General features: G+C 34.9%; 1 protein-coding gene across 1 annotated transcript in view; it reads left to right on the top strand.

The window, feature by feature from the left end:
- The window catches only part of LOC150075378 (thiopurine S-methyltransferase-like), a 43,023-nt gene extending 35,233 nt beyond the window's left edge, over nt 1–7,790 (top strand). The window contains exons 6-7 of the mRNA XM_090388468.1: nt 6,365–6,409; nt 7,672–7,790. Of these exons, the coding sequence (XP_090244594.1) occupies nt 6,365–6,409; nt 7,672–7,790 (164 nt within the window). The remainder of the gene's footprint in view (nt 1–6,364; nt 6,410–7,671) is intronic.
- Nucleotides 7,791–14,887: the final 7,097 nt, after the last annotated feature.

Below are 14,887 nucleotides of genomic sequence, written 5' to 3'. Positions count from 1 at the left end.
GCTAGCATGGCTAACACTTGTTTTTTTTATTTTTTTCCCAATCTGGAATGGTTTAACAAAAAAAAAAAAAAAAAAAAACCAACTTAAACAAAAAAACACAGCAAACGCAGTCTGTTTTAATTTTGATATACTATGAATTAAAAAAAAAAAAAAAAGAAGTAGTAAACTGTAGCCATTATCAACCCACTGCAGGATTGAAGCCTCCTCAGCTACTCACGTTGAGGGAAAATGGACCATAATTCACTACCCGACAAAATTTTTTTTCCGTCATACCTCTGGAACAAAAGTTGGTTATTCTGAACAAAATTAATGTCCTGATTATGAAAATATCAATCTTTTACTTCTGTCATGTCTGCAATAAAAGATATATGCATTTTTTAAATTCCTTGTTTTTATACAATATCAGCATACATGGTTGTAATTATTACACACATTATATGTTATTTAGACATTATTCCCACTCAATGATTTCCTTTTATACTCCAGATTTCTTTCCCATTTAAAGAACCAACAGTAATCTCCCATCATGGCAGAGTCCCAGCAACCTTGGTATCGTTTTTACATTGCAGATACGTCCTGAGGAAGCACTCTCCTTGTTCATCACTGACATCTGCTAAGTTTTCAGGAAAGAAATCCAGATGGGAATGAAGGAAATGCATTTTCAATGACATTCGGCACCCCATGTTATTATAACATTTCAGCCAGTTTGTCACCAGTTGTTCATAGTTCTCTTCCTTTCTCTTTCTGAGGAATCTGTGTACCACAGCCTTGAAAGATCTCCATACAGCTAGTTCAACATCATTCAGGTTTCGTTGAAATTCTTCATCTTTTAGGAGCTTTCTTATTTGAGGACCTATGAAAATTCCTTCCTTCAGCTTTGTATGAGATAAGTTTGGAAACATTTTCAGTAAATATGCGAATCCTCTGCTTTCTTTATCCAGTGCCTTAGTGAAATTCTTAATCAGTCCAAGCTTGAGTGTAAAGGGGAAAGAAAAACCTTTTGTGGATCAACCACTTTACATTGCTTTTGCCGGGAATATATTCATCTCTCTCTCTCTCTCTCTTGTCCCAGTGCTGTACGACGTAGTGTTTGGCTGTTGCATGACTATCCCACAAACACAGGAAACAACAGTATTTAGTGAAACCACCTTGCAACCCAACAAGCAGTCCAATCACTTTGAGATCTCCATAAATATTCCAACCATAGTCATTGTAACATACGTAAGTTTCTTTCAGGCCAACAGCATGAACAAAAGCAATTGATGGTAAAGTATTTCCATTATGAAGCAATACTGCTTTCAAACTTAGCTTTGACGCATCAATGAGCAAATGTCATTCAGAGGTATTGTGATAAATGTTCAGTTTGTGCATAAGACCAACAACGTCTTTGCAGACACACATGTTGTTTTCCATTGCAAAATATCTTGAAAACTCTTCATTTTGCTTATGGTATATTGTAATGTTTGTACCTTTGGCGAATAAGTTCCACTGTTGTAGTCTGGATCCGAGTAATTCAGCCTTCTCTTTGGGTAAGCCCAAGTCTCTGATCAAGTCACTTAATTCTTGTTCAATGTAGTGTGGGGCCTTTTCTTTTTCTGGCCCGTAGTCCAAATCATGCGAAGTACATGGTTCGGCAACATTTGGTAAAACAATTTCTTCTGTACCAAAAATCACTACTTCCAATACCCCAAGATTTTGGTGGCACAGATACTGGCAGTTTTTTACTATGTGGCACTGGCCTAATTGCTGATGGGATATTTGATGCAGTGCTGGCTCTTTTTGGAAATACCTTTTATTTTTGTCATGCAGAAATAGCAGTCGTCGAAATGATTCTTGGGCTCGCACCACACCATAGGGATGGCAAAAGGTAATGCTCTCAGCTTGCCATATAACCATAGCCTTAAGTTCGTTGTACAAGTAATACAATAGATATGTGGAGCCCAATTTTGTTTCTTGGTCACCGATCTTGCAGCCGAAGTATGATGAATATACAACTTTTGTGACATTGTATATTTTCTTCCACTGAGTTTTTGGGGTTAATGTCCACACCCCAGGGGGCTCACATCTGGTGAGTATGGGCTTGGCACACCCCAGGGGGCTCACATCTGGTGAGTATGGGCTTGGCACACCCAGGGCCCTGAGCTGGATATCATCATTTTCTTCTCCTTTTTGATGATTCTCTTCTACTTTTGACTCTCTCTCAGGGTAACTCAGAAATTTTTTTTTGGCTGACGCTGCATAAGCCTCAGGCTTCCTTGCACCATATGGCTAATAATAACAATAACAAACATAGCAGAAGGTGTCTGGGTGATTGACGCAAGGTCTGTGCTTTGTCTTCTGCATTTTAACAATGCAATAACCTAAAAACAGTAAAAGCAATTGGTAAATTTGAACAGAAGGTGAATTCTTGTAGCGTAGTTTGTCATACACTATATTGAACAGTTGAATGGTGTAATAAAATTAATAAAAATACTGACTTGTCTGGAAAAGTGCATCAAAATGTACTATATTGCAAGGACAATGTACTTGCTTAACTTTTAGCCCAATAAACAAAACCAACCAAAAGTTAATAAGTTTAAAAATTGTATTTCAAACAGCAATGATGTCTTTGTACAGAATCCAGTTACCTATCTATATCTTAAAACTGAGACATGATAGGAAATTTTTATGACTGATTTTAAATTCTATACATAAAACTTGTATAGAAGATATTGATTTGCTGGAGGTAAAAATCATGACCATTGATTTGCTGGAGGTAAAAATCATGACCATTGATTTGCTGGAGGTAAAAATCATGTTGGGTAGTGAATCTGCCACACTCGTCCAGTGTGGGGTTAGCAGATGGACCATATTTAGCAGTCAGGGGCTTGAACCCAGTCTACTCAAGGAGCATGTGCTACCGCTCCTGACCACTCTGCTGTGGAGGCCATTATACTATGAATTATGAGACATTAAATTTTTGTTTGTTGTTTAACAGATGCTAGGTGAGCAAGAGCATATACTTTTCTTCTAGGCACTCCCACACAATGTTTGTGAGACACCAGCAACAAGTGTCTAATCTTGCTGTGATGCTTTAATTTTGTCGGTTAAATGCAAACAGCTCATAAAAATCACTTTCATGTTGTGTTTACCAGATGACCTTGAAAATTCTAAAAATATATGATAAAAACTTTATTATTGGTTTTTCTCATTTATTTTTGTTCGATATTTTTTAATTGGTTTAGCAAATCATAAATTGTAGATCACCATTTTAAAATTCAGCAAAAAAAGATAAAAACAAGGAATCAAATAGACAGCACTTGTGTGTCCTTGTTACAATTGAGGGTGTGAGTGAAGGTTAATAATGTATTACCAATTTTGTTAAGATCCCAAACATCAGATATATGGGTATTTTATGTTAAAAAATAATTATGTTAATTGTATGTTAAGAATTTTGATAGAAATTTCTTCCAAAATAAACATTTGCTATGCTTGGCAGTCAGTGATTTCCACACAGTCAAAATAAAAATAATGCTGGCATGCAGTATGTAACAATTTCTTGTTACATACTGCTATTAGAAAAGATATTAGTTTGCAAATTTGCATACAGTTGTACATTTAACATTTATTGAATTTTGGTAAATGCCTTTGATATATATGTGTAAATTTTTTTATCTTAGTTCCTTGGTTTTAATCCAACTACCATTTTATTTTCTTTCATTTTTCTTTAGATTTGTAGCGTTACAAGTCTATTTATGTGTTATGTCTTGGTTTAATTATTACAATTGTTGTTATTGATTTTACAGAGTATAAAATACTAATTTTAGATATTACTCCAGTATACTGTCTGTCAGAATTACAGTTGTCCTGCAATAGCATGGCTCGATCAGTGCCAGTCTGATATAGTGCCTGTACTGTTTGGTAGTTTCTCCCAGAGCTGCACTCTCTTCTCCTGAAATAGTATTGTTTAGCATTAGTATTAATATTATCCATATGATGTAAGGAAGCCCAAAAAAAATAAAATAAAATAAAATGCATCTGTGACTTCTCATATAGATACCTATGCAGCTAACCGTTCAATTTTCTCAAGCTGTCAGCCTCAACCACTGAAATTTATTTCAGTAATTAACAACTGCTGGCTAAAAGAAAACTTCCTACAATCAAGTTAAAACCTCTTCCTCCATAAATTGAATTTGTGCCATTAGTTCTTGGAATAATTTTTAATATTGAAAATTTCACCCTCATTCATTTTACTTTCTCTTCTATTTCAAGCCTTTCCTTACATGGACACCTTTTTTACAGTCTCATCAAGTAGATTGCCTGTCTTTGTACCTTTCAAGAAACTCAGTGTGTTTTGTTTTTTTGTGATCTCCATATTTGGACAGTTTTCAAAGTGGAGCCTTACAATTGCCTTGTATAGGTGGATTATAACCTATCTCTACAAGTAAATATTTGATAATCATCAGTCAGCAGATGCTTGGGACCTTAACAGGCTGCAATTGAAAAAGTACCCTTTGCTGCTTCTTGACCAGATGGCCATTCAGTGTAACTAACAATATTTTCCAGGAAAAGAATTTTCTTTGATATCTCTATTAAAAATTTTACATTTAAATGATAATTAGCAAGTAAACAGCTGAACTGCAGGCTCGACTCAAAACGAAGTTTCATCTATTTAGAAACAGTTAATATTATAGCAAATTCCACATGTCATAAAGTTTATATTTGGATCTGTGTTAATTATCCACCACTGCTGTGTCAAGCATAAAAACTTCCGCCACTTTCAGCCATCTACCTATGACATTTCAAATTACTAGTGGCACCTCTGTCCACAGCTAGACCACTCTGGACACTGCTGTCCATGGACATCCCAACAGGGTAGCAGTACCCATAACACTTGAGCTAGTATGCCTTAGTACTGGCTGTCATACCGTGCTCAGAGTCACTTAGATTATGTTGTTCACCCATTCTTTTAACGAACTGAACACAATTTCTCAGTATCTGACTACTTGCTTTATACACCCTCATATGCAGTTCAGTATCATCCTAAGATGCAAATAGTGCAGTTGCACCAGTCCTGAGTTGGGGTCCCAAAAAGGTAAGGAGAAAAATGAGAAAGCCACATTTAAAAAAAATAAATTACATTACACTAGAACTCAAGCTTGTGATGATATGCCACTGTTAATATTGACATGTGACTTTGTTCCTGATAGGGTGGTGACTCAGTTTCTTGGTTGATGTTAGCATATTTAATAAATACATTCATTCAGTGTATTTATTACTGAAAGAACTCTCTGAGGTTACTACAGTATACACCAACAATTTTCGTTGTATATAGTGTTCTTAATGTATTCAGTATGTACTTTTTTATTTTCATAAGTATGGTCTGAATCATAGAAAATTTTTCATGTAAGATAAATATTATTAAGTATTTTTTTTTTTTTTATTATTATTTAGCTAATTACATTTGAAAGAAAAATTAGAAAATGCTAGATTTTTGATCTTAAGAATTCATTAAAAGTATTAACCAGAACTATGCTATTTGTTTTGAGAACTTTAAATTAATGAAAATATAGGAGGCAGAATCATATGACAATAACCCTATTCTATGATAATGATGACTACTCTTTTTTTCTCCTCTTAATTGATTTCATTTTCTTTCTAACGTCAAAATAATTTTCCTCCTAATGATTCAGCCAGTGGGAGAAGCGAGATGCAGGTTTCTCGGTAATACGTAACAAAAGCTTGTTTTACTGTGGTAAAATAAGCTTCTGTTTAAGTATGGTCACGCACTCACTGTTTATCTAACATGACCATGCAGTACCATTCTTGATATATAACATTTATTTAAATAAACTAAATGCAACAAGGCATAATATTTTAAGAGTTTAAGATTCTATATCTATATAATATCGGTGTACATACAAAAACTACGATCGTAATGTGAAAGGCACCCACCGATGAAAAGCCAACTAGATTTGAAATGGTGCTGTGTGGGTGATGGTGCCCACCAAGAATAAGTGACAATAATCTTCTCTATTAGTGAAGCATTACTTATTCGAGGTAGTGCAATACATGGTAACTCATTGTGAAGGATGAGCACAATATGAGATACAGATGAAATGATGCCTTTCCCACTATGATCGTAGTTTTTCTTTAAGAGTTAACTGTCTATGGTGTACCTACACCAATATTATATAGATATAGTAATGTATTTATGTATTCATAGATGAGGAAGAAACACACACAGAGTCGAAAGCTTCTGTAAGTATTATATTTTATTTTATCAAAAGAAGCAAGCGCAGTGAGCAGGGGGAAAATCCCCCCCTAGTATATCATTAAAACTATTCACTTGAATCAGATATAAAGGAACTGTTTTTATCTGTAGGAAGTCCTCATAACATACCAAAAGAACTGGTGCACTTACTTTTTGGTAAGTAAATCTATGAATATACTGTTAGATATGAAACTCATTTATTTATAGATAAGTGCAATTTGTGTTGATCATTTCATTTTTTTTTCTTTCATTGAGGATAGTTATTCATCTAACACATTATATGACTAAAAATATTCAGACACCCCTACAAATATTGGATACTGTGCCAGAATTCCTTCCCCCCCATGTGTATCAGATGTGCCAAAGAAATGCTACAAGTCTGCCTGTTCATCAGCAGTGCATTAGAAACCAGTACTGGTTGTGTGCTTCTTGTTAGTATACTGTCCCAGTCATGTAGTTTGGCGGTGATAGTACTGGGCCACTTCAGATGGTTCAGACTTGGTTAATTGGTTATAATGCCTGAAACCATGACTTACTTGGACATTATGGACAATTATATATTACTGACAATGTCGCAGTACTATGGAAACAGGTCATATCAGTATAATGGTGCCTTATGTCATACAGAACTGGTTTGTGGACAATGATGTCAAAAATTTGGACTGGCTGGTTCAGAGCTTAGACTTCAATCTGATTGAACATCTATCGTGTGAATTGGAATGCCAGATTAGGCTGCAGCCAAACAGATTTCTTAAAAATTGACTCTGATGGCTGTTTAGGAGAAATGAGATTGAACTCCAGCTGACATTAGAAGTTAGTAGAAAATACATCCAGGAAGGTTGAGCCTGTCATACAGATTCACATATACCTTCATTATATACAAAATATAGTTATTTACACAGAAGAACCCAGATCATTATCATAAGAAATGCAGAAATAAGACTCAATTAATTATGAGCATGATTCAAATGAAAAACAGCAAAAGTTAAATAAACAAATCTTTAACTATGGAATGGCTTAACTATAGTTTAAAATAATCTTATGTAATGAATTCTCTTTTAAAATCTTCATCAGAAATTAAGCAACATACAAAATTAATTAATTGAACAAGGTACCCTTATGGTTAAACTGTTCTAAAGTTCTATAACAAAGTACAGTCCTTTGCTTCAAAAAGGAGTGAAGAAATGCATTTGTTCATCCCTTTGTTGTGTAGCAAAGGAATTAAGGAATAAGCGAAAACAATAAATAAATACATTATTATGTCTTGAAGAATGCTATAATTTTTACTCCTGATGTATTTATAATTTTTAAACAGTCAGTTTTGTTTCTCTAATTCTTCATTTAAGGCTTGAAACAATTTTTTAAAGTTTTATGGACATTTATTTCTTATTTTTATCAACTTTTTTTTCTATTTATAGGCAATCGCTGTACAGTGACACTTCTAGAAGAATATTCCAGAAATGATGATTTAATCAAAAATCGTGTTGGTGTCAGTCAAGTACAAGAAATGGCTTACCTCTTAACTGATAAATGCTAAATATGCTTATTATGTTGTTGGTAAAGTAATCCACAACCCATATTTCAGAATTAGCCACGATAAAAACTAAAAATATTTCCATAATCTATATATTCAAAACCTGTGAGCAATACTGTTCTGTATTATTATTATTATTAGCCATTTTATTTAGAAGTTTTATGAAAATTTTGTTACATATTTCATTAATTCATGCTCCTTTTCAATTTTATTAAAATTGAAAAGTGTATGACTTGTGAATTTATGATGTTGTTCAGGTTTACTGCACAAAAGGAGATAATCGGTGACACTGTTTAAACTTATATCTGTAACAGTTGGATGCATTTCGAGATTTAAAACAAAACATTTATAATTCTTCTATCAGTATTTTCAATTATATCAATTATATGGATATCATTTCAGAATAGTATTTAAAGAAACCATTATAATAAAATAATGTGTACTGATTCAACATCTGTTGCCAATAGACATGATTTTGTAATATAACAACAGCAGTGTAAGTTAAAGTATAATGTTATCTGTGACAGACACTGTACTTTTCTAAAATACAGGAACTTCCCCGACTTACGTAAGTTTTGCTGGCCAATGCATAAAAAAATCATGGAAACAAATTTTGCATCCCGTAAGAATAAATGGAGGTATTTTGAAAATATCGTAATCTGAATCCAATAAAAATAAACACATTGTTTTTTCTGTTTGTAATTTGTTCCCAAGTCCTTGGAAGTTGAAAATTCGCTATATTACTAAGCTATTTATCTCTCTAAAAGGTCATGTTTACAATTGAAATTGCACTACCCTTTCATCGTTATCATATTTTTCCGTTATAAGAATCAATTTGGAACGCCTTTGTGATATTTTTCTAAAGCACATTTCTGGAGGTCACAACCATAAAACAATAAAAACAATTTGCACTTTCCAGTTCATTGGACTTTTCTTTTAGCGTGTCTAATTATAAATGGGTAGTAAACTCAATCTTATTGCATTTGCGATAATACCGATAACTGGAATTCTGTGGGTTTTTACATTACGGTATTATGGTGAAATGAGTTCCCCTTCACTAAAATTGTCAATCATATAAAAACAAATTTTGAGAAACTTCTCTTCATTCCTATTTACATATTACAATGATGAAGGGAAAAGGGACCAACGGAAAGTACAAGTGCTGGCAGTGCCAGGAAACAAAACAAAATTGATTTAGAAATGAAGATGAAAAAGTATGAAGCAAGATAAAGTTTGTCATCTATTGTAAGGGAATTAGGTCTCACTGTTTCAACAGTGAATACTGTTTTAAAGGACAGTGCACGTATAAAAGAACATGTCAAAGGATCAATGCACTTAAGATCAACACTGATCACAAAACAGCGTTCAGGTGCTATATCAAAGATGGAACAGCTGTTAACAATATGGATAGAAAATCAGATTCAGAAGCGAGTGCCCCTGAGTCTAATGACCACTCAAGCAAAAGCAACAAGTATTTATAAAGATATTAAGGATAAGTACGGCAAACCCCAACCCAGTTCTTGGCAAGCAACAAGTGGTGTAATAGGTTCAGGCACCGCGCTGGTTTCCACGTTAAAGTATGCGGTGAAGTCGCCAGTGCCAATTCTGCAGCTGCAGAGAAATTTTGTGATGCACTGGAAAAAAATTATTGATAAAGGCAGCTGGCTATTCAACGCAGTAAATTTTTAACCTTGACGAGACTGCTCTGTATTGGAAAAAAATGCCAGATCAAACATACATTACCAAAGAGGAAAATACAATGCCAGGTTTCAAGGCGCCAAAAGATATGGCCACGTTCTTGCTTGGGGCTAATGCAGTGGGAGATTACAGATTAAAACCATTGCTTGTATACCATTCTGGAAATTCATTTAAGGGCATCAGTAAAGCCACCCTACCTCTGCATTTCCGATTGAACCAGAGAGCATGGATAACATCTCTCTTTGAGGATTGGTTTAAATGCGGCTTTATTCCCGAGGTTGAAAAATATTGTAAAAGACAACAGCATTCCTTTAAAGATTTTGCTTCTATTAGATAATGCTCCTGGACATCCTACGCATCTAGATGATTTCAATTCGAATGTGAGAATCATATTTCTACCACCAAACACGACTTCACTCATCCAACCAATGGATCAGGGTGTTATTTCTAATTTAAAAGCATACTATTTATGCACAACATTTTCTTGAGCATTGTCTGCAGTAGACGAGAAAAATTTTACATTGAGAGACTTTTGAAAATCTTACAATATTTACCAAGCCATCTTAAACAGGATGAAGTTACTAAAAGTTGTTTAAATGGAGCATGGAAGAAAATATGCCTACGGCATGTAAAAGGCTTCAAAGGATTTGAAAAAGACGAGTCATACGAAGAGGTTACAGATAAGATGGTAAAGGTTGCAGAGCTACTTCAGTTGGAAGTTGATGCCAAAGACGGGGAGGAATTAATAGAGGAAGAAGAGAAGGAATTATCTAACAAAACTTATTGACTTGCAGGCAGCAATAGTGAAAGAAGAAAATGCTAACAAAGCTCAAGATGACCCAAATGAGGAGCTGAGATGCTTCAATACCAGAGAAATGGCAATGGCATTTCGTGAAATTGCATCGGCAATGAGGTTTGAGAAGATGGATCCTGACAGTGAATGATTCTTAAAAGTTAACAGAGGGGTGATTTCTGCTACAAAGAAATCTGCTATGAAAAGAGAAAACCGCCGTCCAGTCATCCATTAATGTTCTTTCGTAGGTTGAGCAGCCGACCCCTTCTAAATCTCCACAGCGGCGTACTTATCAGCTGAAGACATCAATTCTGGCAACAATGCTCGTAAGGTAAAACTTACTGACGTTATGCCTGTCTCCTCTCTTTTTTTTTTTTTTTTTTGTAATTTTATAATTTTGAATTTTTTTTAAATTGCACGCTTTTGTAATTTTTCCTGCACATGAGATAAAAAATTGAGTACAATAAATAATTCTATTTACATGTTCATCGGACATTTTTTTTTTTTGATTCAATCAATTTAGTGAGCACAGTTCCGAGTGCTGCAGAAGCATGGGGGGGAAATTCCGACTTTCATAGCGTTCTGCGGAATGCAACCCTTATGTAAGTCGAGGAGTTCCTGTAACTTATATGGCATGCATGCATGCGTGCGTGCGTGCGTGTGTGTGTGTGTGTGTGTGTGTGTGTGTGTGTAAGATGCACATGTGCACAATGCAGTTCATGTGTTGCATTTTCAATTCAGCAATGTGTCCTCCCTTTTTAATCAGGCCCCTTCAGTTAGAGTAAATAAAAAATATTAGAAAACATTTTAGAAAATAAACCTTACATCCTTATTAGAATTAAAAGAAAAGTTTAAGCGGGCTAACATATGTTCAAAAGAGGCAAAAGAAAAAGCTGGTAAGATTAATTTGACAATTAAGTCAATAAAACAAAGGTTTTTCAAAAACTTATCAGTTTCCTGGAGCTTTCTTTGAAAAATTCTTTGACTAGCACATGAATACTCTTATCCCTGATTTACTTGCTTATAGGCTGACCGGGCTAGCTGGGTGGGTAAAGTGCCTGCCTGGCAACCCAAAGGTCGCGGGTTCAAATCCCGCCTCGGGCTTGGATTAGCAAAAACCTTGGGAGGTGCATTATGGCCACAGAAGCCGATGCGCCAACAACTACCAAAAAAAAAAAAAAAAAAACTTGCTTATAGACTAATGATTGGAATATAGTACAGTAGAAGCCCTCTTATCCAATGTGATCAGGATTAGTAGTTGGTCAGTTAATCAAAAAAGCTGGTTAAAGCACAGCATCATCAAAAAAGCATACAAACATACATACCATAATTTTATTTTCACTTAAACATACACACATTCATTTACATAAAATCAGTAATTTTCATCCATTTATATGATGAAATTTGATGTTCTGCAGCATATTCGCCTCAATTTCTTTTATGAACATCCCATTGTTGACTATTGAATCATGCTGTTGCTCAGTATAATGTAAAGCTGTATCTAAGATGTTTTTGACTGCTGAACGAGAAATTTTTGGCTCTGGATTTTATTCAGTTCTCTTCTTATTTAGATCCATCTGTTTCTGTCACAGTATGTATGTGTTTTTTCATCATCAAGAATTTCATTTTCCAACAAATCATCACTGATTTGTTGGAAAACAAATCAGTGATGACCTGCATTGCTACAGGCAACTGTCGCGATTTTCACTTTGGATTGTTTTGAATCCTGGTGTTAGAGGCTCTACTTTTTTTTTTGCCATCATTTTTGTGGGTAACATCTTGTAATTTAGACCACCTGTTTCATCCATATTGTAGAGTTGTTCTCCAGTCAGTTTTTCTCTGTTGATAATGACCTTAAATCTTTGAAATTTGGAACAGCAGACTGATCAGCTGCTAATACTCAATACATGAATATCACAACATTTTTCTAATGTCCAAGCCATTCATCACTTGCTATAAAACTTTCTGCACCATCAGTCTCATGAGGTAAGGCATAGGTCTTTTATTTGACACTGCTTTATATAGATCTGTCTGTCTTTCTTCCATAAACTCCAGCCATAATGCATTGTCTACTGTCTCTAATTTTAGTTTCTTTAGAGTGGAGCAAAAACTTAACTACCCTTTTGAAACAAACTGAGTGTAAAATTCTTCTAAATTTTTATCATTTTTCTCATCTTTTACAGTTTTCTCCCCACCTAATTCAACATCAATATTTTTAGAGACTCCTTTATTGAGTTTTTACAGACTATACAACTGTATTTTCTTAGAAACAATAACTCTTTATTTTCTCACCTATAGTGTCATTAATTTATATAATATTTAATTAAATTACATACTTTAGTTACAATAACAAATAATTTTATTGGTTCTGTTAGAACCAATAAAATTATTCCACCCAAGAGATTCCACCTGTGGGTCTCTCTCGGGTGGCATATAGCTCTACAGGTAGGCACAGTACTAAGTTAGCCTACTAGGCTAACGTCAAAAGAATTTCTACAGGCAGGTTGAGGTCATTCACTAGCTATTCCATGGCACATTCACACTACAATTCCATCACTTCACATCAACAAACTGTTGGTCTAAAAAATGCACTCTAAGGTCAGTACCACGAATTACTGATGTTGACTGGCATATAGAAATTCTCTCCATTATAGTGCCCATGGCAGTATGCTGTTGGTATTATACTTAAAAGTGTTTTAAGAGGGAAGGGGAAGAGAATCAGTTAAGCTCAGGTTAATTAAAAGGGCATCTATCGTAAATAAATAGAGTTTAAAGTATTGGTTAAATCAAATGCTGAAATAATAAGTATAACAGAAACATGGTGTCACTCTAATATTATGTACAGAAAGGACAGACATGAAGGGGGAGTGATGATTTTATTAGATGCAGATTTCCAGTGTAATACTGAATCAGTCTGACATGCCATGAACATTGAGAAAACAAAAGTGAGAGTTGGAATCTGTTATAGGCCAAATAACTGTGATGAGTAAAAGATACAGCTCTACAGACAGAATGGGCCAACAAATTAGAATGCTTTATCATGGGGGATTTCAGCTTTCCAGATATTGTTTGGAACTTGTGGGTTGACTTCACTCAGTAGCAAAACATTTCTCGATTTGCTGGATGACTGATTTCTACACCAATATGTTAGAGAGGCAGTAAGAGAAAGCAAGTTGATTTGTTTATCAGCAGTGATTCATCATGTATTAAGATTCTCCAAGTATATATGAACTTAGGTGGCAGTGATCATAGCATATTAATATGGGATTTATTCAAAGAAATAACTATTGTCAAGAGTAAAGGGAAGATGTTAAAATACGTAAATGCTAAAATATGTGAATGCAAAATATGTAACTGGTGTTAAAATATGTAAATGCCAAATGCAAAGTGTTTAGAGAAGTAATCACAGACTCATTGAAGTTGTTTATACCAAATAAGAGATATTGTAAGGTTTAGATCAAAATGAATGTCAGGTGAACTGATAAGCTCAGTGGCAGAGAATAAAAATACATGGGATGATTATAAATCATCAGGGAATACAGAGTTGTTGTTTGTTATTTGGATTTCAAGAGCATTAGCAACTAAAGCCATATTGCCCCGGGGATATGCAGTGGTCATTCCCTGACCTTTCCGCATCCTCCGTATTTGGTGGTCACATGCTTGAACGCCGGTCTAATCAAGAAACGTGTGCTTCACACTGCTGCTCCTACCCACCTGGCTATGGAGGTGCCAATACAGAGTCTTAAGGTAAGTACGGACTAGTGTGTAACTAGTCTTTGCCTCAGGTAATTAGACCAGTTAAGGCAGATTATGAGAAATCTGTCTAAGAATGCAGAGAAAAGTAGCAAGGAATTCTTTGCACACTTAACACTTAGAAAGGACTGAATCATGACTGAATATAAATGGCATAACTATTGCTGATAAACTGAGTAAATATTTTGTACCCATGTTCACACATGCAGAAGTTTTCAGAGACAGGATTAGCAGAGATCTATCTAATAAGATTGGGAGTTAAATGATGTTATAATAACAGAAAGTAAGGTTGTAGATAAATTTCTGCAGCTAAAAGTGAATAAAGCATCACTTGAGATTGATGTAATCTATCCAATTACATTAGGAGAAGCCACAAAATTTAAGAATGCTATCATTATTATGGCCAAAAGCATAATAATGAGGACAAAGCATCCTTATATTCAGGAAAGGTACCAGTGGTTTGGAGATGTGCAAATTTAATCCATATTCACAAGGGTGATTCAAGAGGTGAAATGAGTAGCTTTAGGGGCGCCTCCGTAGCTAGGTGAGCAGGAGCAGCAGTGCGTAGCACACGCTTCTTGATTAGACCGGGGTTCGAGCCCGTGACCACCAAATACGGAGGTTGCGGAAAGGTCAGGGAATGACCACCGCATATCCCTGGAGCAATATGGCCTTAGTTGCTAATGCTCCTAAAAACCAAATAACAACAACAGTTGCTATAGGCCTATCAGCTTAATCTCTGTGCCAGGGAATATAACAGTCATTAGTTAAAGAAGTAATGCAAAATCATCTTAATAGGAGTGGAGTTATAAGGCCAATGACATTATGGATTTATTAAGGATAGATCATGCCTGAC

This window comes from Mastigoproctus giganteus, chromosome 14, assembly GCF_048544385.1.
Source record: "Mastigoproctus giganteus isolate SK-2022 chromosome 14, ASM4854438v1, whole genome shotgun sequence".
Lineage (NCBI taxonomy): Eukaryota > Metazoa > Arthropoda > Arachnida > Uropygi > Thelyphonidae > Mastigoproctus > Mastigoproctus giganteus.
Note: the sequence above shows the minus strand (reverse complement) of the source record. Positions and strands in the feature narration are given on the sequence as shown.